Source organism: Dicentrarchus labrax, unplaced genomic scaffold (assembly GCF_905237075.1).
Source record: "Dicentrarchus labrax unplaced genomic scaffold, dlabrax2021, whole genome shotgun sequence".
NCBI lineage: Eukaryota > Metazoa > Chordata > Actinopteri > Moronidae > Dicentrarchus > Dicentrarchus labrax.
This window is the reverse complement of record NW_026136712.1, coordinates 19,058,441-19,085,453: the sequence shown is the minus strand read 5'-3', so window position 1 is coordinate 19,085,453 and position 27,013 is coordinate 19,058,441. Positions and strand designations below refer to the sequence as shown.

General features: G+C 39.9%; 2 protein-coding genes and 1 non-coding gene across 4 annotated transcripts in view; 2 read left to right on the top strand and 1 right to left on the bottom strand.

Moving 5' to 3' along the window:
• sema4gb (sema domain, immunoglobulin domain (Ig), transmembrane domain (TM) and short cytoplasmic domain, (semaphorin) 4Gb) overlaps nucleotides 1-12,666 on the bottom strand; it is a 38,787-nt gene extending 26,121 nt beyond the window's left edge. The window contains exons 1-2 of one of the 2 annotated variants that reach the window (XM_051417591.1): nucleotides 12,551-12,666; nucleotides 6,894-7,190 (exon numbers count right to left, since the gene is read on the bottom strand). In XM_051417591.1, the coding sequence (XP_051273551.1) occupies nucleotides 6,894-7,038 (145 nt within the window). In that variant the 5' untranslated portion in view covers nucleotides 7,039-7,190; nucleotides 12,551-12,666. The remainder of the gene's footprint in view (nucleotides 1-6,893; nucleotides 7,191-12,550) is intronic. The other variant, XM_051417592.1, reaches the window with a different exon arrangement.
• Nucleotides 12,667-15,275: 2,609 nt separating this feature from the next.
• Nucleotides 15,276-25,126, top strand: mfsd13a (major facilitator superfamily domain containing 13A). Its single transcript, XM_051417490.1, has 9 exons — nucleotides 15,276-15,443; nucleotides 17,386-17,648; nucleotides 18,013-18,092; nucleotides 20,062-20,511; nucleotides 20,605-20,725; nucleotides 21,168-21,264; nucleotides 21,600-21,771; nucleotides 22,865-23,058; nucleotides 23,950-25,126. The coding sequence occupies exons 2-9, from the start codon at nucleotides 17,481-17,483 to the stop codon at nucleotides 24,198-24,200; spliced, it is 1,533 nt and encodes a 510-aa protein (XP_051273450.1). The 5' UTR covers nucleotides 15,276-15,443; nucleotides 17,386-17,480; the 3' UTR covers nucleotides 24,201-25,126.
• Nucleotides 25,127-26,828: 1,702 nt separating this feature from the next.
• Nucleotides 26,829-26,943, top strand: LOC127373951 (U5 spliceosomal RNA). The gene has a single exon (XR_007886964.1). It is a non-coding gene; the product is annotated as a U5 spliceosomal RNA (small nuclear RNA).
• The last annotated feature ends 70 nt before the right edge of the window (nucleotides 26,944-27,013 follow it).

Genomic DNA, 27,013 nt, shown 5'->3' with positions numbered 1-27,013 from the left:
CTACGTTATTATATTGCCTATTATTTTCTACATCAGGACATCTTAGATATATGGCTTTGTCAATTACTACAGGCAAATACAGAAGCTGTGTTCAACCTTTACTTTTTAAAGTTTGTAGTCAGTTTAAACCATGGTTAGGCCAGTTTTACTTCAGATATTACAGTTAACTGGAGCAAAAGTACTGTTACTATGGTTACCTGCAGTTTATAATACAATATTACTGTTCACCATCATGGAAATTTGCCTTTGACAACACTTCAGCAGAATAAATCATATAAAGACATGAAGACATACTGAAAAATTGTTTCTGACAAATACATTGGTCAAACATAATCATTATTTATATTTGTATGGAAAAAAAGGATAAAGGTGACATAGGTTTATAGGGTCATATGCTGAAATTATATCATATGAAATTACTAATATGAATTGTTTGGAGGATAGGAGGAAAATGATTAAATAATGGATTATTTATTTGCACTTGGTGCACAAACAAAGAAACCAAAACAGACAAACAATTTCAAACAATGTGTTTAAAAGAAAACAATTTAAGATTTCATATTGTAATTCCATTGGCCAATGATTTAGATCAGTGGTTAAACTGTAACTGCACCTGCTAACCAACTAGTTTTATATGACCATAGCATAAAAGAATACATGTATACATATATATATATTCCTCTATAGCAGTATCACTTTATGCAGAGAGTTTTGGTTTTATCAGCCTTGGTTTTGAGATTTAAGTCTCTGATTCCTGCTTCCATCCCAATACAATGGAGGTGAGTGAAAATAAGATGTGAAAATTCAACAGCATCCAGCTTAACAGTGTCCCAGTACACACTGTAAATAGCTTTCATACCGACCATTTCTTCAGTAGAAGGTGGATCCAATGAAAACAGTTCAAAGGTCTGTGGGTTGCAGGTTTCTCTAACTGGCCTTGTTGACATCAGACAGGGGGTGCAGGTACAGGACAAATGACATGTATTGCTATGTTTTTTCTGACTGCAGCTGCTTGGTCATTGGTGGCGCATCACGCCGCTGCCAATTTTGATGCTCTGCCTCTATTTGTCTGTTTGGCTCGATTCTGGATCGGGTCCAATTATCCTCTGGTCCTCCTGGGGATGGAAATCGAGAACCAGTTTCAAATTGTCTGATCCTTCGGAATCGTTTGCCACCGAGCTCATCAGTTCCTTTTATCAACGCCAGCATGACAGCTCAAACAATGATGTCAAACTGTGTCTACGCTGCTGGAAACTTGTAACAAGAAGGAGTCATAGCTTCTCTTTTATACACTGTGGCCAGACTCAGAGACAATAAAACAGTTGTGTTGACGCTTAAAGACTACTTTTTTCCTCAGAAAATTGATCAGGAATCAATAAGGGAATTGACAAAGAATCAGGCCGATAAGCAGAATCGATAATGGCATAATCAGTACCTATTCGTAGGTTCTCTACTACAAAATACATTTCATTAATCTTCATTGCTTATCAATAACATCCTTCTTTATTACTGTATATCTCAAAATCTTAAAATAAATACCACTCCTGGCAAGATAGATAATACTAGAGCTAAAAAAAAAAAAATTTTCTTTTAAATTTGGTGAACAAACACTTTAAAATGAGAATTCAAAATGTAACATTAATATTTATGTACAGCTTGTGCCTTAAAGTTGACCTTAATATAAAAATCAACCCTTTTTTTTCAGGAATCTCATGGTTTATGAATACAAACTTTCTAAGATGTGTGTACTCAGTTCTTCATGAATGATGAATGATGTCAACCACTGTCAGAGAGATCACTTGTTAACTTACGAAGATCACTTGTTAACTTAAATACGACACAAACGCAATAAGTTTTTCAGCCGGTATCAGATCCAAAACTTTTTTCGTAGGACTCGGTTCAACCAGGGAGACTGCAGAATGAGATGAAAGACAGCCAAGACTTTCATCTCAGGAAAGAAAGCCAACTCCACATACAACACACAAATAGTCCCTGTGTTATTTCAGGTCTCAATAGATACTATCAGTGAATCACCACTAAATAGATCCTGTCAGAATCGCACATCAGCACGAACAGACAGGGATAAGATCAAAGCATCATGGAGGTCTCAGTAGATTTAGGACTCCAAAGCATGAAATGTTGCTACAGAGAGACAAATGGTGCCAGCATGGTGTAACAACACTGTCACACAGCTGAGATAAAGATTAAACAACTTCAGTCAAAGCAGACACGGCCAAGCTGATAATGTGAGTAAATCAACAATGTTTTCTGTGCTCAATACGCAGTAAATGCAGCTGCTGAAGCTGTTTGCTAAGACAATAATAGACTTGGCTGAACAGTAAATTGGTGACCATCAGCAGCCTGTCTCCTCAACGTAGTAATTACCATACTGGATGAAGAAAAATCATCATCCACAAAAAAACATCAAGTTGGTAGGGTTTATTACTGGCCACCACAATAATAACAGCACTAACCGCAAGAAATCTTACTACCAAGACCTCTTTTATCATCTCAGCTTGTCGTAGCAGCAACAGACGACTTACAGTGCATCAATATTTCACACTGCATTACTTCTGGTCTGGTGGCAGAGGCAGGAAAAGCCAAAGCAGGGACCCCATGGGCAGACAGCAGAGTTCAGATCGCAGTCAAGCTTCAATCTCACCTCTGGGAGAAAAAAACGTGTCTCAGAAACAGACAAACACCATCTAAGCTGAGTCGTCAAATCTTCCTCTTAAAGCTTACACACATAACTGGATTCTGAGGCTGCTAAGACGATTATTTTCATCAATAAATTAATTTGCAATTTACCTTCTAGGTAAGCCATAATTAATTGATCGATTAATTGACCTTTCAGAAGCTGGGACCTGGGAATGTTTGTCTTTTTTGCTTTAAAAATGACAAAAACGATTATTTGATTATCAAAATAGTTGCAGATTACTAGTCTATCGGCTAATCAACCTCAAAAGGTTGGTGAGAGTCATGAGACTGAACCAAAACAGAGAAGCAAAACCAAAACAATAAGCTGAAAGATGCTAAAACCATACGTAGAGCTGAGAGGAACGGCAGAGTTGCTGATAATTCTGTGTGTTTCGCACTATGAGCCACCACTTTGTGATTCATTGTTAAATTATTGATTTCGGCAGCTTTACGTGATGGATACTTCCAACCACCACTGCTTATCGGCTTGAAAAGTAGTATGTTTATTAATGCAATGCTACCGCTGCAAGGGTCTTACATGCAGCATCTTTTCTTTTTTGTTTCTTCTACAGTGGATGGTCCCTCGAGATTTACATAAAGTCATCTTGTGTCATTTTACATCTTATAAATCAAACCATATAAAGCTCCCTCTGATACAGCATGTCCTTGTACTCCCACTCGGTAGGCCATCTGCAACGCATACTGTAAATTAATGAGCGCCCCCTCACCCCAGCTGAGAAACATAATATAAATCCTGCAACAGAGGCTCCCATAGGTAGGGACACCCACACACGAAAGCCATCCTATTTCAATATACAGCACACCCAGGCAGACATCTTCTTTACAAGGTGGAGCTTGCCACCCTCTATCCCCCCGAGAGTGACATGTGTCACCACAGGGAAAGTGACAAAGGGCGCATGTGTGCAGATTTTACATGATGTGACTAAACGCATGCCCTCTCTCCACACACACACGGCGTACTTAGACACACATGGAGACTTATGAAACGCCTGCTGACACACGTGCACATCCTGCACTCTCACATGCACTCACAAGCCTCCCCTGATGATTAGAAAGTAGGTCAAGGACAACTTTCTACGAGGGCAAAGAGAAAAATAAAATCTGTGACGATAGACTGTCTCTGGCTGCAGCACAGAAAAGTGGCCACAGTAAGCAGCGTATACCATTTATAATCCGAGTCAGACTCAGAGCCGGAGATGTGTAAATAAATAGCCAGAGGCGTGACAATTGGGAGAAGGCTTTCAGAACAGACAATGAGTTCTGTCTACGATGCACAAACTTTCTTAATGAGGCCTAATGAGTTATACGTGCTGCTCCGTCTAATGAACTTTCAGAGTTAATCAAGTGTGTCCTTTTCATTTCGCTGATAAATAACTGTACTGATCCTAGTAACCAGTCCAGTGCTGTCAACTCCCATTGGTTGCAGTAAACAGCTCCTCAATAACAGCTTTAAAAGTCATGTTCAGTATTTGTGTATTTCTTAGCACTGCAGGGTCTGCCATAAATACCTTCTCATAAATATTCTCTATAGCACAACAAATCACCTCATTGTGAAGCAAAACTTGGACCTTGGAGGAGGAATATTCACATGATTCCTCTCTCTCTCTCCATCCAACTACAAGCAAAATAGTCATTTTTACAACAATTCTTCTCAGGTTGGATCGAGAAAATGCACAGTAAAGCAGCAAACAAACACTAAGAAGTGGCTCATCCTCTGTTATATTCTCTTCTCTCCTCTCCTCTCCTCTCCTCTCTCTGAGTTATTGTGATTCAGGACGTCAAGCAGCATATCCTCCCATCTCTGAAACATCATCTCACACTGCAACACTCTCGACAGCTCTCATGACATTGCACCGGAGAGCTCGGCTGGCCCTGTTCACTCCACCCCTCCTCTAATAATACTCGTCCTCAGAGTACTGAAGAGGAGTGGAGAGGGGTGGAGTGGAGGTAAGAGCAGAGCCGTCCGATCGGTCTGCCAGTGCCGGAGTTCCCTTCCTCGCTGCAGTGGTAGCCTCTGCCGCAGTGATAGGGAGCGAGGAGGGAGAGGGAGGGGAAAGGTGAGCTGGTAGCAAGCGAGGGGGAGAAGGTAGGGGAAAGAAGGGAAGGTGCTGATGATGTGTGTGTAAGTACCCACTGTGTGCCAAAATACACCTATTCAGCAGTATTTCTTCTGCACGGACACTAATCAGATCTCCCATGCTCAGGTCCTCTTTTATGGGGGCCTCTTGTCTATTGTTTCATTAGAAGTGTTTGCTGAGCCGTGTGATCTAGGACAGGACTTGAGAGAGGCGATTAATAACTCTGAGCATGAAGGGGCTGTCTTCAGGGCCAACTTCAAAAAGTGTGCCACTTCTTTAACGGGCAGGGGAGGAAGGAGCCAGAGCAACATCAAATAAGGACAGTGAGGTGAGTGTTTAGTGGGCTTGTGCACGTGTTTGTGTGGATGCATCTAGAACAGTGGTTAAACAGGGGTAAAGTCTGACACTGCACCCCCACTCCATGCCTCCCCACAATAATTTCAATGACTTTTATTATTATCCTTTGCCTTATTTTTATATGCAGGATAATCATTATGTTCCCATAATGCTTTGGAGGTGGTTAACAGAAAGTATAAATTTGCCATGTACGCTACAACTTGAGGCCGGTTATTTTTAGCCTATATTTGTTAACATTTTGGCAAATTAGCACCATTAGAACTATGCTGAATTAGCTATAAGCAGTCCCTGTTTGCAGTGTACCCATAAATCTACAGACAACTATTCCCGGATTACTATGATGCTGAAGAAAACTTAAAAACATGGTGAATCTCAGGTAAGTTCTGGAATTGTAATGATTTATTTTTAAGCGGATCTATGGACATTTATTCAAGATGGACATTGGAGATAATGCTATTTCAGCAAAGGTAAGTCACACTGTGTAGATATATATACCATGTCTGTGTGTTTCGATTTTAATGATGATTTAGGATACGAAGAAGTAGCTTAAGCAGGGTTTGAAATACACCGATAGCCCACAGCCACAGCCATAACATTATGAGCACTGACTGGTGAAGTGAAGAACACCGATTATCTTGTTATCATGGCATATGTCAGTGGGTGGGATATATTAGGCAGCAAGTGAACATTTTGTCCTCAAAGTTGGTGTGTTAGAAGCAGGAAAAATGGGCAGCGTGAGGATTTGAGCGACTTTGACAAGGGCCACATTGTGATGGCTAGACGACTGGGTCAGAGCATCTCCAAAACTGCAGCTCTTAAGATAAGATATATACTTGATTCATCCCTATTGGGGAAATTCTTCTTTTCACTCTTTTTTATTTTTACACACACACACACAAACACAGGCTGAAATACACACTTGTGGACATGCAGCAGGGAGAGAGATGGTGGAGTGATGGGCTCACCACATTAGCGGCGCCCATGAGCAGTTTCTTGGGGTTAGGTTGCCTTGCTCATATTGTGGTCTGTGTGATTTGAACCAGCGACCCTCCAGTTCTCAAGCCAAGTCCCTACACACTGAGCTACTGCCGCCCAAAACATGCATTGGCCCATACGAACCTGCGACCTTGGCATTATTAGCACCACGCTCTAACCAACTGAGCTATATAAAAACATGTTTCTGCCTGGTTTCAAACCAGGGACCTTTTGCATGTTAGGTGAACGTGATAACCACTACACTACAGAACCCTGTATATAAACATCTTGTGGGGTGTTTGCGGTCTGCAGTGCTCTGCAGTCAGTACCTATCAAAAGTGGTCCAAGGAAGGAAAAGCAGTGAACCGGAGACAGGGTCATGGGCAGCCAAGGCTCATTAATGCACATGGGGAGTGAAGGCTGACCCCTGTGGTCCGATCCATCAGACAAGCCACTGTAGCTCAAATTGCTGACAAAGTTAATGCTGGTTCTGATAGAAAGGAGTCAGAACACACACTGCATTGCAGTTTGTTGAGTATAGGGCTGAGAGTATGGGTCATAATGTTATGGCTGATCGGTGTATGTAGGTGCTACAGGGAGCTCGGCAACCCTGAAAGACACATTAGCTGAGGGAGCTAAAAAAATATATATAATTATTTATATTTTCCTGTATTTTCATTTCATTTGTGTCTAATCTTTTTAGAACACCGCCATGCACATTTCTCTTTCACCTCTAATATATGAAAGATTATTTTTGCCCCTCACCTTTGGAGAAGATAGTAGTCCTGGGAATGACATCCAGGTCCAGGGATGGGCTGAAGGGGAAGGCCCACAGTTGTGACATCCTGGCGAGGAGCAACAGGAGCAGCAGCAGGTGCAGGAGGGGCTGGACTGATCTCTGGTCTCCCATGTTTAACTCACAGACCTGGGTCCAGGCACAGCCTCGATTGCACTCAATTTGTAGAACACACAAAATCTAAGTGTGAGAACTGAGAAAATATCTTTAGGCCCAGCAGCAAGCAGATGCAGACACTTTGATTATCCTCCAGCTGAGAACACACTCTGTGCAGAGAAAGACAAAAACAATGTGTATAACTAAGAGAGAAATGATCCAGCATACCAAACTACATGCTGTTGTCTTGAGGTGGAACTGGAATTCAGAGAGATCAATTCAAAACAACATGGAAATTTGCAGAACAAACACTAGCCTATAAAGCACTTGAGGGGAAGTACTGAACATACTGGTAATATTCAAACCCAGTGGTGGTGGAAGAACTCAGATCCTTTATTTAAAGGTCCAGTGTGTAACATTTTGGAGGATCTATTGGCAGAAATTAAATATAATCTGCATAACTATGTTTCCATTAAGGGCAGATTGGAGTGTAACTGTCTGTCCAAGTTGCTTCCCACAAACTAATGTATGCAACATTAACCAGTGGCGAAAAACAACAAATAAATGTACTTATAATTTCAAACATTTAAAGGGAAATATTAAACTTGGAAACGCACTAGATTCATAGATTAAGATTCACATTTCACAAAAAAGCCATAAAATTTGTAGAGCAAAACATTTAGCTGATAATACTGTTTACATTGTTGTATCAGTACTTTAACTTAATGTCCCTAATGTTAAACAGAAACACTAATGATGTCTTATGATATTTCAAAACATCCACGATGGGTGCGATGAACTTTGCTGAGGAGATACAGTCTATGAACTTGCCTACTTGACGGCATGAGCAGAAAATTTCTTGCTGATATGCATCATCACTCTCTGATTACAACCAATTAGCCAAAGTGAATGAGTAAGATGCCGTTACATAAAAGACCCATCTAAAAAGTTTTGGGAGTTAAATAATGTGCCCCTGTGATGCGATCTTGCAACACACAACTCCATCTCTTAATTAGCTGTGTGCACACTGGAGCAGCATGACGGATAATCTAGAGATTAGGCCCCGTGCCATCAGCACAATCTCCGCCTGGCTGCCCGTTCTCTGGCTCTGTCACTGATCAAAGGGTCAACACTGTGAATCCCGCTCCGCTGCTTTGCGACACTGGAGAATTCCCATCATAATCCACACGCCGGCTGCTGCTAATCACTCGCAGCATGAAACACAATGAAGCTAATGACCTCTCTGTTAGCAGTTTGGGTGCTAAGGTTTGAAACCGACCTATAAGACGACAAAGTGAGAGGGGAGAGGGGAAAGAGTTAGTGATGGTGCAGGGATCCCCTCACCTTGCGTTTATCCAGAACTGTTTCTTATGGCTGGCTTAACCTAATGTAATCCATGCTTTTGCTTCAAAGAACCTGTTACCTAACTCATCCTGAAGAGTCTGTTATGTTTCGAGCCTGATTCTTGATTTTCACTCAACTAATTTAAAGTTGTGGGGATCTGAAGTCGCAGTCAAGTCTGTCATCTTGGCATCGTACAACATACAGTGAGTGAGGAGTCTACTAGCTTTGTCTGGCGCTGTTAACCTTGAGTTAATATTGTTTTGTTAAATGTCTTTTCCCAAGGCCCATTCCCAAGAATGAACACACTCAAATGGTGTAACCAGAAACTGTAAATGCAGCAGAAATCCATCACACATGACCATTAACAGAAAAAGTTTCAGTTTGAATTGCAAGCATTTGAATTTCTTCTAACAGTGCTGAGAACGAGATCGTGCTTCTGGCTCAAAGATATTCTATGTGATTACACAAAAATAAATTCCTATCAAGCTAATTTCTTATATGAGAAAGAATTTCTTCGGCACAGTGGCGACCCAAACTTTCATCCTTTCCCCACTTCCAAAAAAACCCTTATCTCCAAAACAAAGCTTTGTGACTTCAGATCTGTTGCCATCAGTAGTAGTTACAGCCATCAATACATATGACAATGACAATCAACTACAATGTCACATGATTGAGGAGAATCTCCATCACAAGGTTGCACCACATAAACAAAGTCTTAAAGGAATACTCCACTGATTTAGCATTGCACTTGTATAATTGTGTGAGACTCCGTTAAACTCCTTGTCAAAACCTGGTGCTTACACTACCCACAATGCAACTCAACCGCCAACAGTTGGTTCAGAGATTCAGTTGTGGTATGCTAGTAGCGGTTAACGCACCCACAAGCCACTAACCTCAAGCAGAGATAAAGAACGGGCTACAGAGGTCGAGTAATCTCCACACCCCCAGATTTTCCTTTTTCAAACTTTAAATCTTCAACCCTAACCAATTCTGACTCTAGTGACATCACTTGAGTCAATTTATCATATTTGGAGCCACAAAATGATAAATGCAATAACTTTTTTTCCCTATAAGCATTAGTACTCCCCAAGACTTTCCCTTTAACATTGCAACTGAAGGCAGAAACAGAGCTTTGTGCGTCTTGTTTGATGACTGTCCAAAACTTTGACAGCGCTTCCAAAAACCGCTGTCTGCCAAACTTCAGCAAAATAGAGGACAGCAGATCAACCAGACAAGCGTGCATGCTGGTGTGTAGCCCTTTAATGTGGTTTTGTCAGCTGGTGCCCTCATGTGACACACAGCAAACACACACCATTGTTTTAACACCTCCGCATCTGCATTGTGTACACTGTTCTACGGGAGCAGGCAAGCATGTTGACAACGTGGTGTTGCCACCCTGACAAAAGCTTGGACACTCCAGGAGGGGAAAGGTAAACACATCTGCCTTGGCGGTGGCACGTCCGATGTGTCATGCATGATGGGAGAAGAGAGGAATCGAACAAAACAGTGGGCAGCGTCTGAAACACCTTTTATCAGTTTCTTCCTGTGTATTGATCCATAGAGCGGGGTACTGGGACATTTTGGCTTCATTTTAGTGACGGTCTCTGCCCTCTGGTGCTCATCAAACTTCCTGAAATGAAGTCATTACGTGCCTACAGAATATGAAAGAGTTTGCAGAGTATGATAAAGTGGTTTTCTTTATGAGCATATCAGGCTGGATCAAATTATTTGCAAAATACCTAGGCTGAAAGATCAATAAAACGGGTGAGCTATTCTTGTCTTTCCTTTAAACTGATACTTAAAATGCCAAACACTAATGCCATGATTTTGATTATGTTTGTGCCATTAACCGGCAAAGAATTAATGAATATACTTTATTATGGGTATTATGTAATCTATATGCTATACTTGAACATGATATTTTCTCTTTTTTTTTCTTCCTTTACTCCAAACCACTGGGAGTTGGCATGGAGGGAACCATAAATGAGATTATTCGCACATTAAAGGAAGAATGAGTGGGTTCACCCTGTGGGCCATGTGGAGAAATCTTAAGATAAATCTTCTCAAAGAAGCATGAAATTCTGATTGTGTTGCGTATAATGCCTCTTCATACAAAGAAACATGTAGAATTCACAGAAGACTTGTTCTCTGTTTGGGTCTATCTGATTAACAGATCAAAAACAAGAATAATGATTTACTGGGCTCAAAGGGACTCAAAAAGGCTTTTCTTCTGCTGTGTTCATGTACTGTTATTAAATTCATCTTCGACATATTATGTGATGACAGATGATCTCACCATCTTTCTCTCTTTCCTGAGGTCGAATCATAAGATGGAGCACTTACCAGAGCCATTTCTCTTTTCAGATCTGTCAACTTTTTTTGAGGAAATTACACTCGTTTTGATTTGAAAATCGGAGGAATTATCCAAAAAGTCATACGTTCTTCTCCATTCTTTAAAGGTTTAGAAAAAATATCTCTCTTTAGCCTCTGTGTACTTTGCAGTATAATCTCATCTGCACATATGCTGTTTATTTGTCACATATTCTAATGTGTAAATGTTGTCATCTGTGCCCCCTTTATGGGTTAAAGATGTGTTACAGAATGGCTTTATCAGTAAACAACTAAAGATATCTCGGGTTGCCAGGTTGTGGCTCTCTCTCTTTGCTTTGTCATTTTAGATAGCTCTTTAATTCATCATGAAGACAATGGCCAGTTTGATCTCTGACCTTCTGCAAAATGGGCTGCGGGGCTTCAGAACAACAAGTAATTTATGAGCAACTTATTAATATTTACAGCTGCAGACTTGATGGATCACTTAGAGCCATTTATGACTTACTAACATTTATACAGCAGTTGCAGGTGACGTACTAAGTTTTTACCGATCCCTTATTGGAAAGTGAGAAACTCTGGACCCATTATTAATGTATAACTACCAAATAACCAATTATATTTACTCAAGTAGCCCAATGTATTTTTCATTGTATGCTTCTTTACACTTCTCCACTGTATGTGAGAGGGAAATATTGTTTTTAACTTTTTTTTACACATTTATGTGAGCGTATGGTGACTAGTTACTTTTCAAATTAAGCTTTTACATATAAGACACATCAACTTATAGAGTATGCTGATTGTTATAGATTAAACGATCCAAAAGCATATAAACAGATTAGAAATAGCTCCACCTCGACCTACCACTCTACTGTTAACGCATTAATGCATCAGTGATAATCCAATAATATATATTACACCATTCTCAAAGGGTCCATTCTGTATAACAAGCACCTTAACATTTGATATTTTAAGCACATTTTGTTGATCATACTTTTGTACTTTTACTCAAGTAAGATTTTGAATACAGGACTTTTGCTTCTACATTATTTCCACTTCTGGATCTTTCTTCCACCCACCACTGCTCCACACCCAGAGGGATTGTTCCCAACCTGGCAGCCCCTATGACTGGCTCTTATCTGATACATTAAGCACTATTTATGTATTAATAAAGCCAGTAGTAACAGCTTTTAAACCCGGGTAAAGGGGTTACTTATTACAAAGTAGCCTACTTATGATTTGATGGATCATTTATCACATTTTTTAAGCAAAGCTACACCTCGATTTTAGAAGTTTTGATGATTAAGTTTAAATTTGACCACAAACTGCTTAGACACAGACTCCCTCCCTCTCTTTCGAATCGTCTTTGTCTCACCATACTTACATCCCCCTTTTCCTCCTTTCAGAAGTACAGACAGGGACGCATCTTAAAGACAGATAAGAAACATATGGCAACCTATTTCACTGCCATACCTCTGACTTTGAGCACAATGCGGTAAGAATGAGTGGCTTCAGGACCGTCCTAACACTTCGGCACATAACCCCTCAGAGTAATGCATCGCTACACTTAACTTCCACCAATATGGGATTCATTAAAAACAACCTTTTATCGTGCGTAACGAGTGCGCTATGAACGTGCAAACAGCCACCAATGTGCACCTGTCCGACCTGGACTGCAGCGCCGAGAGGGGAAAACAGCCCCGCACACTCTTTAACCACCTTCACCTGAGTGCAGATGAATGTATAGGTGTGTGTGTGTGTGTGTGTGTGTGTGTGTGTGTGTGTAGGAAAAGTGGAAGAAACACATTTACGCACAGTATCGAATAGTACGCATAAAAAGCGGCAGAGGCGGACTCACCTGCTTGTTTCCTGGAGTCCACAAAAATCCTCTGAATCGTCCTTTCCGCGGCAAAACACCGAGCTGTTCTGCTGCTGCTGCAGTTACCCAATGCTCAAACACAACCAGAGAGTCTCCCCCCACCCCGCCGCACCACACACACACACACACACACACACACACACACACACACACACACACAGAGAGAGAGAGAGGATCCATAGCCTATATAGGCTGAACTGCCTTATTTTATGACCAGACAGTTTCCTCATATAGTTTTCTGGTGTTTTGATACATAAACGTTGAGTTTGGAGGGATTTTCAAAATAAATAATAAAAATAAAATACATTTTTAGAAGAATAACTTTCAAGTTGTGTCCTGGTACGATTATTACAAATTATAGGTTATAAGGACAGGCTATTTCTGTGTTTTTAATGTCTGTAAGTTATTGCTGCCTTTCCTTTCCTGGACATTCAATAAGACTCTCTTTTTTTAAATAGCACTTAATAGATGGGGAAACCTAATAAATACAATAATATATTTCAGTGTTGACTACAGAAAACTATAAAGTCCACATATAAATATAACTAAAGCATATTCTACATATACACATATAGTATATATAGTATAGGTATGTTATTTATGTTATTATTGTCTGAAATAACACTTTCTTAGCATCGATTCTGTCTGTAAATGTAGTCTGATGTAAAAGTCTGATGAGTATCAATGTGATCTGTGCCTCGTGGCTGACCCCTGCTGGAGAAGACATGGAAAGACAACAATTCAAAGTATTTTCCAGTTCCCTCTTCCATAGAAATTCACCTGTTTATAGCATTGATGATATAGATGTTTTAGGGCTGTGCTATATATGTGTCACATACAGGACCTTCTTGCTGTGAGGTAACAGTGATATATATAATATTTAATATTATATCTTTGCAAAAAGCTAATAGCTTCAAATGCTTCTTTCTTTCTGCAAAGGATGTATGCCTGATTTTGTTCCACATTTTGTGACTTAAAACTGATCTTTAGTGTCATGCAGGCAGCTCTTCATGACTATTAGTCTATAACAGCCATCGTCTGTAATTAAAAAATAAATATATATATAAAATAAATATAAATGTTAATAGTGATATGTACTGCTGCATCCACTAACATGGGAATAAATCCCAGAAGGACTTGATGTCCAAGATGTTCAGACTACTTTGATTCCAACACATCATGATGTTTTATTGAGTTTGTGTTTGAGTAGTTACAACAAGTCAAATATTTTAATATCAATTTTAATTTAACTCTTTACTGATGTTGTTTGAAGCTGCAGAAGACTCAGGGAAGTTTTTCCAGGAGGTTAACAACTGAAATGTGAAAACTGATGCACAAACACAAGGGGGCGCCATCCTCCTGCTAACCAGGGATGTAGTGGAGGTTAAAGCGCCTCAACTCTTCAGCTGTCTACAGGTTTAATAACCTAATACAGACATGTATCAAGAAATATATGGGAAAAAATCTGTCTGGAACAATAATGTTTTTTTTGGGCAAAACATTATAATTTCTACATTAAAATCTTTAAAAAACATCGATTCTTTTTACCTCATTAAAAATTCGATAATCTATAAATATGCTAATTTGGTTCATTTATAGAAAAAATATGTAATCAGATTACAGTTACACTTAAAGGGGATTATTAGCAGGATTACAATTTTAAAATATATCAATCAATCATATCTTTAAAAATAACAAATTGTTGATGCTAAAAATCTTCTATTTTTTTTTTCTAATGTTACATTGTTCTCTTATCTTATGAAATACACTTTCATCAATACTTCTTACTGATATTTATTTTTCTCTTATCTTTAATTTACATATTTGGTGTTGAAATATTCCAAAAGTAGCAGAAAGTAATTTAATATTGTGATACTTGGATTAGGTTACTCACTACATTTTCTATAAGGTATACTAATTGTACATTTTCAGAGTACAGTTTTTGAGTGCAGAAGGACTTTAAGAACAAAACAATAAGATTTATAATAAAAATGCAAGGTGTAACACATCACGGTTACTGATTAGTGGAGGGAAACTGCTGCAATTCAAATTAAAATAAAGAAATAACTTTGTTTATCCATTAGGAACTTAATTTCTGTGAAGGTCTCAGTCCATATACAACACATAACCAGACATAAGACAAACAAAGAGTAAACAACATACATACAAATGCAATTACAAAAAGGTTTAAAATACTGGTTTTAAAATGTTTAAAATATGTGAGCTCAGGCATTAATGAGTCTGATGGAGGTACAAAGCCTGACATAGCCTGCTTCCTGTAGGAAGTGACCTGTATGTATTGGCTGTATAAGATAAGATAAGATAAGATAAGATAAGATAAGATAAGACTTTATTGATCCCTGGCTGGGGAAATTCACTACAGCAGCTCCAGATACAACACAACAAGATAAGAAAATACACATTAAATAAAACATATAATGAAAACAGAATAAGAGAATAAGAGTTACACTTTATACAGCTTTTTATTCAGATGTGCTTGACATGGAGCATTGCACAGGTTATATAAAATAGGCTTTAGACAGGGCAGAAATAAATTCATCTTTTAAGACTTTTTTGTTTGTTTGTTTGTTTGTTTTTTTTTAGCAAACAACACAGACACTGACTGACAGACTGTATGTAGTGTGTGTTTGAATAAATGTAAATACCCTGCGCAGACCGGTGGTGCTCTGTGTGGGTGGTGTGAGCTCCTCCACGGTTGTCATGACGTGGTCCGCCCGCCTGTGTGCCTCCCTCCCCCCGCCGTCCAGTGAGCGACACACCGCTGAATCAACGCAGCAGCCTCCGCCAACAAGTCAGCTCCCCCACCGACTCAGACACGATTTATTTGAACCGGAGAACAGCCTGTCTGTCGGTACGTAACCTGTCTGTGTCTGTATTGTTAATATACTATATAAATGTGTTTAGGCAGCCTGGTAACGTTAACCAGCTAGCCACAGCTAACGCTAGCGTTTAACTAAGGCTAGCTGGTGCTAACCATTAGCGGTAGTTAACAGACAGTCGACCATGATATGTGTCGGTGTTTCCAGCTGCTATTTGTAAGCAGACTACACAGCATGTGGGGGGGTTAGGTAGTTGAAGCTTTAAAGGCTGAATATGACACTAATATTAGTCCAATATGTGGATTAATTAGTTAGCTAAACCGGCTAGCTCACCGGTACACACATGAATTAATGTTTGTTGATTGTTTTTTAAGACAATCAGTGCCACCTGTTAATTAACTGAACTGATTTTCCTTTTTTTTGTTAATCTTATTGATTGTTTGTAGGTTTTAATCGATGCTTCCATGTTTGTTGTTACCTGGGGCAGTTTATTAACCCTGCTAGTGTTTGGATGTTGTGCCTTCCTCACACACAGTTTCCTTTACACACACACTTTTTACATCCAGCTTCGTTATTATCAACCACATGTACAATCTAAATGTGTGCAACAAGTGATAAGTGGGATGATTGTCCTGTTCAGATCAGGTGTCACCACTTCAATGGACCATGTTTTGGCTACCAGAGTGAATACAACAGGTTAATTCATTGTATGTATATTCCCTGCCAAGAGACCTCTCCCCAGGTGGAAACAGCTCTGAATCTGCAATGGCTGAGAGGACATGAATTGGCTATTTGTAGATCCAAGTCTCGCTCTGTTGCCTCTTCCCAAGTCGACCACTTCTGATTGTTAGTAAGATATGTGGCAGAGATGTGATATGGTGCAGCCGGCTGAGAGTAGATCTGATAGGAAGTAGGTGGGAAAGTCTTTTTGTTGCTCTCCAAAGGGGGCCGCCACGGCCAAGTTTTTGCTATCTTCCCTCGGATCCTGTTATGAAGTTGCGGTTCTGCTACGTTGCATAGACACTACATTGTGTTTGACACAGAAAGAAAGCATCACGTCGCCCAGAGACACTGTTATTACGTAGCTTTCCCCCACTGAGGACATGAGAGACTGTTTATATTCAGGGCAAGTCAGAGCTTGTGGGAGTCAGGTGTGAAGGAATATGCCTGTTGGTGTCTTAAGTGAATTCTGTTCCCGAGGGTGCTACGTGTTAAACTGCAGCGGAGCTTTCAAAGGGGAAGTCAAACTAAACGGATGCAGGATTTGCATTCGTTGTGGGGAACTCATTTTGTTTGACAAAAGATGGTAATTTGCAAGCCAATGTGACATGGAGGAGAGACACTGTTCAAGCCAGCACTCTTCAAGGTGTTATTGTGCCCTCAGGCATTTACAGTAGGTGTGAATTGTATAGTGTGTAGCCCATTCAATAAAGGACAATGAAAGAACTTGGCCTAAAAAGAATGACTGAGTATCGCGCGGCTTTCCTTTTTGTCGTTTCACTTTGAAGAAGACCAGCTTTTTTTATGGGGACACCGGCGCAGTGTGGTGGTGTGTTAGAGGAGTGGTCATAGAAATAACTGAGGAAAATTACAGTTTAAAACACACACACACACACACACACACACACACACACCACAGCTGGGCGTGGGTCAGAGGAGAAAGCAACAGTGGCCCATGGCCTAGCCAACTTTAATGAGTAGTTACTTTACCATTGCTATGGAAATAGCTCTCCTTTGGTCTGCTGCAACTGTGTGCAGAGACAGACGCATTTAATATTATTATGTGTCGCCCATGCTGAGCTTTAACCCTGAGAGGTCGCAGAAACTTCCAGTAATGCTGATAAATATCTTAAGCTTCTTCAGATGTAGAGTGCTCAATACTTTTATTCCCATTTGTCTGCTGATCTCAAAACAACCTATCAATGTTCCCGTCGAGACTGAATGCATTCATCCACTCGCACTGTGTTTTTACAGGCTATGATGAGGTGGTGACCCTGGGTCAGCCAGGCCGTGAGATGATTGCAGCTTGGCACAGAGAAAAGACGGAGCAGAGTGATTGAGAAAGAAGAATGGGCAGGAGCGTCTGGGGCTGCTGGCAAGGCGTCGTCTCCACCGCAGTGCTCTACGGCTCTCTGGCCTTGTTTACCTCCATCCTCCACAATGTGTTCCTCCTCTACTACGTGGAGACATTCGTGTCCATCTACAAGATCGATAAAGTCTCCTTCTGGGTGGGAGAGGTGAGTGACGAGAGGCCTGGCTCTGTTGCTGCGTCGGTTAAACACGTGATCTAAATTTTGTAGTCCAGGCTTGACATGTAGCACTAATTTACGAGTTCAGTGTTGCTGTGTGTCAGCAGTGGTTTCAAATGTTGCATGTCAGTCCTGCTAAGCAGTTTAGTAGGTGGCTGCCATATTAAGCCTCAGTTTTCTACCATTAAATGAAGAAAATGTAATAAGGCTGAGCCCTACAGAAAACAAGCATCATGGTTACCTGATGATCTTCTAGTCAGATAGCATGTTCTAGCTTATCAATAAACCTTATTATCCTTAATTAATTGATTTTTTAAAAAGCATTATTGTTTTCTTATCTGCCGCTCCACAGACCGTGTTCCTTATATGGAACAGTCTAAATGACCCTCTCTTCGGCTGGCTGAGTGATCGCTCCTTCCTCAGCTCTCCTCAGTAAGTGTCATCTTTCTCCTTTTTTTATTGACAACAAAACACTGTCGTAAATAATGTTATGCATTCAAAACATTGCAAAAAAACAGAACTGCCTACAACAACTTCTTAAATTAGGCTTCCTTAACATAGATGTGACTTAAAAAAGACAGGTCAACAAGAATAATTAGTGATTATTAGTTTATAATGTTTTTTTTTTTGTCTTAGCAAATTGTCATTATTTATTGCCGTCCCAAGCAAAGAAAAAGACCATGATTTTAGAAGATACAAAAACCTGTGCTTTAGCCTATCTCAAGATATGTGAGATACACAAACAATAAAAACTAGGTTAGGTCTGAGAACAGGTTTTTTTTATTTTCAGTTACACATCCTCTTTTAAGAGTTAATTATAGCAAAAAAAACTCTTTCTCCTTTCCTTGAGAAGAGAGGCAAATAACAGACAACTGCCTTAAATGTCAACATCATGTAGTTCCTGAAATTTATATCAACACAGCCCAGCAGAGAACTGAGAGAGATACTGATGATTAAAAAACATGAATGTCAACTTTCTACCCATATGTTTTTTTTCACACATTTAACACATCACCTAGGATATGTTTCTATTTTGGCACGCACTGTATCTTATCTTATTCTGAAATGTCCTTCTACATTCTGACATCTGTATGCCCTCCAAACCTTCCTGGCTTCCCGGTCGACCTGCAGATTTATACCACCGTGCTTCCCGCTCACATTGCACAACAACATCTCAGAGCTTTGTAACACATTTATATGCACACGCAAATGTTTCAGCATTAACTCTTTTATCAGCTGCAGTAATCCTCATGAGGCGAGGGAAACGCGTCATCAGAGCGATAATTGTCAAACATAAAGGGCTGCCATCTGTGTTTGCGTTTCATATTTGTCATAAGGCGGTGATGTAACGAAGTTGGATCACGTTATTCTGTGTTATATCTACATCCTTAAACCTGAGTGCCCTGGTGTTGTACAGCAGGGACGTGCACCATTTCGCCTTTGATTGATTTTATATGATTTGACAATCCTGTATTTACATAGGTTGCAAGGCTCGAAGTTCACTTTTTTTCCTCTGTGTCCCGCAGCTTGTTTCTTGTTTATTTCTAACTACTTGATCAGTAAATGCACTGCTGCAAACTGTGTGTAAACTTGTAAACTCACTGCAGGGACTTCATATGTTTGAAGTAAATCCACAAAGGAAGGGAGAAGATCAAATAAACAATTTAAATATTTGCAGATTCTAGCAAACTATTTACACAGAAGCTATTAGGAACACCCTAATCCTGAGATCCAAGGAAGAAAGCGTGAGGAGAAGGTCACACACCACGCCTACTGACACAGAGCAAGAGGAGAGGGAGAGAAGTTGGCAGAACTGAATTGAATGAATCTGAATAAGTCGCTTGATGCTTTTTAGAAATAGAGTCACTAAGTGGGTCTGAAAAGTTGCCAAATCTAGCAGGAAAGTTGGCAAATTGAAAACACACTATTTTGTGTTTGTAAGCGCATGTGTGACGTTGCGTAGCGCTCGTGCCGGGGGCCACCGCACATTTTTCACATTTGAACACCTAACAATTAAGATGAAATATATGTTCCATGACGCGTAAACGCGATGGCTTCATTCGTAATGATACATTTCTCTACTGTCCCAGAGTTGTCTCAGACACTGTGTCTTTGTGTCCCAGGTGCTATTTTTATTGCCTCCGGGACTTCTTTAATTTAGCTGATGGGTTGGTTATACAGTATGACATTAGCCATGATAAACTGACTCCTAATAAATCATCTGCCAACAAAACAGAGTCAAATAGCTGGAGAGTATTTAAATAGATCTGTTAGCCTTGTCTGTCCTGTACTCAAAATATTTATCCTGTTGCACCTGAGACGCTGCTTAATTATCACAAAACTTGCATTTTTATATCATTTCTGCAGATTTCTTTTAATTTTTGTTTGCTTTTCCACCCAGGTCAGGCTCTCCGATCACAACTCCAGAGGTGGTGCTGAAGCGCTTGAAGGCCCTCTCCACAAATGGCCCTCTCTTCGCACTGTCCTTCCTGGCCTTCTGGGTGGCCTGGGCCAGACCCGGACTGCAGTTCTTGCTGTGCCTGTGTCTGTACGATGGTTTTCTCACTATGGTGGACCTCCACCACAGCGCCCTGCTGGCTGACCTTGCCGTGTCCGCCACCGATCGCACGCGCCTCAACTTCCACTGCTCTGTGTTCAGCGCTCTGGGCTCATTCTCCGTGTTCCTGTCGTACTCCTTCTGGGACAAGGAGGACTTCTACTCGTTCCGTCTCTTCTGTATGACTCTGGCAGCTTTTTCCATCTTGGGCTTTTTTTTAGTGTCTCGGTTGCTACGGGAGCGCTTCCAAAAGGAAGTCCTTCTAAGACAGGATGAGGCACAGACACTCAAAGAGTAAGGGGTTTTCCAACAATCTTAAATCTGGAATATGTTGTTGTTTTTCCACTTAAGCTCACTCACTCTCCTCTCGATGTTTCCATTGCCCAGGCTGAGCGTTGGCCATGCTCCACTTACCCACCCGGAAAAACCTGTCACCATTAAACAGTACCTCAAGCAGCTCTCCAAACACAGGAACTTCATGTGGTTTGTGTCAATGAACCTTGTCCAGGTAAGATACTAATCACATTGTTTGTGCTACGAGTGCTAGTAGAGATTAGAATAAGAGGATTATATGGACAGAGTTAATATTGTGTTGGTTATCATGGAAGTCTCATACTACATAGATACGGCACAAGTATTAAAAATAACATGTAAAAAGTCATGTTGACCCTATTGAGTTTATATCTTCTTAGAGTTTGCTAAAATGTAACTAATTATTTCTTTAAATAACCACAGAGATTGAATATATGGAGAGAGAAATAGTTATGTCAGTTTTATATATATATATATATCCCAGAATGAGAATTCTGAAATACATTGATGTATTTTAGAAAATCCTGTGATACAGTAGCTCATTAGCAGCATAATGTACACCTTTAGTCTTTCAGTGATTAGTTTTTTTATTCGATCTACTCGGTGACATTCTTTTGTTGTTTCTGCTTCCCCTACAGGTGTTTCACTGCCATTTCAACAGCAACTTCTTCCCTCTTTTCCTGGAACATCTCCTGTCTGACAATATTTCAGCCTCTACGGGTTCAATCTTACTTGGTAAGATTCCTGTAAGAGACAGGAAGTAACTCGCACATTCAAGTTTCAAATCCATGTTTGATGGTGCTAGAGCTAGATAGATAGCAAAACAGACGAACTGAATACCGGAGTAACTATCATAGCACTATTTAGACTAAAGGTTTAAGGAAATCACTGCAATGATGTTGGATTTAAATGCAAAATGTAATCTAATTCTGGCTATAATAGAATATATTTCTCTTTTCATATTAATTTGCCATTCATCTTTTTTTTTTTCTTTATTTACAATTACTATTCTTTCTGCTGATTTATATATAATTTTTTTTAAATCCAGCTCTGCTTCTGCTCCCACGCAGGCATCTCTTACATTGCCCCGCACCTGAACAACTTGTATTTCCTGACACTGTGCCAGCGTTATGGGGTTTACCTGGTTATCCGCTGGCTATTTATGCTCAAACTGGGACTTAGTGTGGTTATGCTGCTGGCAGGGGCTGACCACATTTATCTGCTGTGCATCTTCATTGCTAGGTATGGCCACGCACACACATCAGCACACGCTTCAGGGACCCGATGTGTGACAGCTTGTACTTTTGTTTGCTTCTTTTGTTTTTATGAAGTTCATCGTTGAAAATAGTAAAATTCCTTGTATATGTTCAGATACTTTAAGTTGATTCTGATTATTTTCATGTCTGAATACAAACACTGAAACACATATCAAGGACAAGAATCCAAGGTTAACTCAATATTTGTTACATGCCGTATCCAAATATTGTGCTAACACTTTTTTCCTGGAAAAGTGTAAATGTTTCACCAGTTTGTGTCTCTGTCACTGTGAGAATGAGCAATTTATTTATGTGCTTTATTTATGTAGCCCAGAATGATTTGCCACACAACACCCTCTATCCATAGACCCGCAATTCAGATGAGGAAACAAACAGTTGACGGAAATAACAATAGTTAATTTAGAATATAGAGAAACCGAATAACAATATTAAATAAATTAAGTGCTAATATATTTAACGAAACTTTAAATTTTGTGCCCCTGAAGAATAAAAACAGGGTTTCATTTAGGCAGGTCGTCGCCTTATTCCATTACTGATGTCAAATAACTATATTTTTATAGTTAACAACAGGACTTCAATGCTGTCTCAAGCGCTCAGCAGGCAGGCCCTGTGTGTGGTTAGTCATGTTGGTCACAGTCACAGTGGTTGTTAACAGCGTGTGAATGCCTATGGTGCTTTCTCTCAAACCTTCAGGCTGAGGTGATACAAAAACATCAGCCACAAGTGATAAAGCTGTAACTCTATTTCACACACAATATAATGTGGTTTTGAGCACACAGACACGCCTAAGGACACTGTATTCAGTCACAAACTGTAACCACTCCCCCTCCTTAGAGAAAAACAAATAGACATGAATGATAATTGACACACCTTCAATTAATGGGAATACTCTAAAGTAGAACTGAACATAAACAACTTGTAACAATTAAAACTGCCTTTTCTGTTTTATATTATAAAACATCTTTAAAAATGAAAATTAAATAACAGTTGACATTTCCAGCTGTAAGACTCCACACTGTTGTGGCTGGAGACGTTAACCTGACTTCTCTTCCTCCCAGTAACCGGGTGTTTACAGAGGGCACGTGCAAGCTGCTGAAACTGGTTATTTCCGATCTGGTGGACGAGGACTTTGTGGTCAATCGGCGTCAGCAGGCCACCTCTGCGCTCCTCTTCGGGATGGTTGCCTTGTTGACCAAACCTGGCCAGACATTCGCCCCTCTCATTGGCACCTGGCTGCTGTGTGTTTACACAGGTACAGACATACTAGAATTCCACCCTTATCTAGGATCAGTGTCTATGTCAATTAACATATAAACCGTTGAAACCTTTTGAAAGAACTGTTGTGAAGATCAGAATCAAAGTGTGACTTGCACAACAAGTTGAACTGGACCACTTGAACCACCCAGATCCTTACACATCATGTCCTGATACAATTTGTATCAGTAAAGTTAGTATAGCCAGCCTAAACAACAACCGTACTCATTAAATATATAGCGTTTACTGTGTGAAATGGCACACTTGTGTTTTCACTGTAAGGTTAATGTTGTATTTCATAAAAGTGTTTTTATGATGTTAGAGGAGTGGGACTTTGTTTCAGGCTCTGCTATAAAAGACAGTAGGAAAACCAGTAAGGAACAATTTGTGTCTTTTCCCCATCCGTGGACAGTCAGAGTGAACTTATTTCTGTTTTTGGTAGCAGCAGTATTTTATTTTCACCAGAATGCAACTGGTCCAACAGCCAAGAAAATAAATAAATACAGTTTTAATTATAAACTAATAGTTTGATGTTTTTGGAAATATGCTTATTCACTTTCTTTACAGAAAGATGGCAGATACTTTTGGACAGAGCTGGCTGAGCTTCATATGTAGCATACAGCCGTGACAGTGTTGACCTTCTCATCTAACTCTAAGCAAGAAAGGAAATAAATATATTTCCCAAAATGTAAACTATACTTACTACTATACCGTCCAAAACCTAACAACTTCTATGTTTAATTTATTTTGTCATTAGGGTCCTCTTCAGTAGTGCGATTCATATAAAATGTTTTGCATACTGCCTCTTTACAAAGACCCATCCATTCATTGTCTGAATTGATCTGTGTTTTGTGTGCACTGAAGGAACTACTTTTTTTCTCTTCCCCAGGTTATGATATTTTTGAGAGGGAACCTGTAAAGGACTCTCTGGTTTCTGTGCCTGATGTTGCCGCTGGTTCAGGGACTCCGCCTCTGCGCCTGGGCTGCTTCTACATGTTGGTGTTCGTGCCTATCACCTGTGCCCTGCTCCAGCTCGCAGCCTGGTCTCGCTTCACGCTTCACGGCCGCAAGCTGCAAGGGATCAAGACCCTGAGGCAAGGGGCCCAGCACGGCAACCTTATCGATGTCAAGGCCATATGAACTGAATAGAGCTGCCCCGAGGCTGCACGCAGACACTTTTAACTTGTCAGGTGTACAACCCCCTTTGAGGAAGAGATGAAGGCTGCTCTGATGTCTTCACTCTGCAGCCCAGCCTGGTTTGCAAGAATATGAACCACTACACGACATGTGGCTTCGTGGACGGGGAAGAAAATGCACAGCAGGCTGACAAATCCCACTGGGAAGATGGAACAACATTTTTAAAAAAAACAACAAAAAAAACAGAAACCTGCCTTATTTTTTATATTTAAATATTTACCTATATTTATATTTGAACAGATGACCAAAAGATAAAGTAGAACCAATCAATCCTTTTGGATGTAGACGGACCAAGGTGACAACTATTCGTTGTGCAGCACCAAAGGGGCGGGGTGCCCTCTTTTAAAACTGTTTGTAAAGCATAATTCTGGTCAAGAACACAGTCTTGAGTGCCCTCGCTGCTTGTGTGATTTATCCATAACATCAGCCTGATTCAAACACCAGGAGGAGAGGAGGTTAACCACAGAGCTCCAGTTGTGATTTCTAACGTTATTAACAAGGTGAAGGAAATGACATAAAACTGCATTAATGTGTTCAGAGTGCCATTCATACTGCATGGAACCTGCACTTCAGAGCTGATTAACTATTTTACTGTTTCTTTACATTTACACAGAAGGCCCTGCCAGTTTGATGTCGAGATGTATTTTCTGATATTTTAAGTATTGATGATGTTTTTGCACAAAACTGCCATTTGTCTGATGTACTTCTAACTTTCTGATTGTGACATACATTATGTACTGTGGTAAAGAAAATTGGAATTAGGAAATTCTGATGGTAACCATTTTGCCATTTCACTTTTGTAATTTTTCAGATTATACAAAGAATGTGCAGCATTACCATAAATAAACCTCATTTATGTTTGAAGTTAACTTGATCTCTGCACCTTTTTTTTTTTTTTATGAGAAAAAAGTAAAACCACTATGAAGACCATTCAGATGCAACAGATAAAAGAAACAGTGGGTTTATTGGAAGATGCACATTATTAAAACTGGAAATTGTTGGACCGTCTGTGCAAAATGTCAGGTAGGGAAGTGAAATCAAAAGTCTAATCTGGAAGTGTTGATCCTGAAACTTCAAGGTATTGTTTACAACCACTAAATGAAGCACCAACCACTTGCAGTTTCAGTCATTTTCCCAAGTAGCTCTAGTTGTGGGAAAACAAAATGTTTCACGTGTGTATAAAGGACATTTATAGGCTTGCAATGTGCTTTCAGGTCAAGACTTCACTGCATGTGAATGTCATCAGCACCATGAAGATAACTGGGACAATTATTGTGAATCAGAAACACGCCTGAAGCCATTCCTTTATTTGAAGGGTTAGAGAAAACTGGTGCAATCTGTTTGATTTCACTGCAGTTACACTTCGTCTGTAAGACACCTGACATTGTTCAGCAGTGTCTTATGTAGAATTGTTACTTTAAGGCCATCCATTTTCCAGTACAACCTCAGCCTTGATTTGAGAATTATTTTCAGTATACACCAGTGACCTGCTTGAGGTCCTAGGACGAAAATGTCCGGCTGCTGGGCCACTGTTAAACTATCTCGCACGCCATGCAACACGTTTATCCAAGCTGGAACTAATTTACTATAGGAACATGCAATATAAGCCCAAAACTACATTTATAAAGGTCTTAAAACTAGATTTTGATACCAGGACCCCTCTCAAGACAAGGCATCAAGATCAGGTCTCTAGTTTTCAGTTGATAATGTGCTTTAGTGGTGCATACTCCCCCAATTTTCAATAACCTAGCGTAAACCACCTGACACAAAGTAAACCTAGGGCCATGAACCATATTTTGAGTTTGAATTAGATTAAGCAACAAAAAAAATGGAGTACAATTAAACATATGTTCATTATTTTGTGTATAGGTATATTAAGTACAAGCTATCTCTTTGCCCGTTTGAGAGGCTGTGAACTATCGATGAGTGCGTACTCTTTACGTCCCCTCAGTAGGATCCGTTTTAACGGCTAAACTGCTTCGTAGACAGTTGTTTTTGGAATAATTCTTTATTTTAACGGGAAATCTAAGAAAACCTCACAGATTTTAACACTTAACACGACCGGAGACCAACTTTTTGTACTGGGAGGCTTCCTGTGCGAAGACGGAAGTAGCGGGAGGTAATCCTCTCCTTTTGTTTCGACTCCTTGTGAGCACAGCGCATGCGCACAGTTTCTAGACCTTTTATTTTTTCCCCTTTTAACTGTATTCCGTTGTTTTTAATTAGACAGATACTCATGTAAAAGCATTTCTTGACAATTATGTTTCATTTAGCTAACTTTAAACGCTAGCAAAACTCTCCAAGTGCGATTTTTAACCATATGCAACCTGTAGCAACGCATCGCTACCCGTCATGCACCGCGCGCCAATTTTATGTCGTCCAGCGCTATCGTTTAATTCATATAAATCTATTTTTGCATCACTAAATGCAAATTGTTTGATCCGTATGTGTGTCTTACTTTAAGTTGATTATACACAATTAAAGATAAAAGTTGTATCGGCGGAGTGCCACCATCACTGTAGAGTGTATGTCGGAGAATGACTTGTTCTTGGTTTCCTCTAAAGGGGCAGTACACTCATGTTTCTCTTCAGATCGTATAAATCTTTCGCCTTTTACTAAAGATTTCCGTGGAGAGGAACAATATGAGTTCAACCTAATTTTTTGATGCCCTGCCTTGTGCGGGGCTTCCTTTGATTGTCAAATATAAATTATAAATGAACTATTTTCCAATAGTTGTGTAGCTCAAATACAAGTGT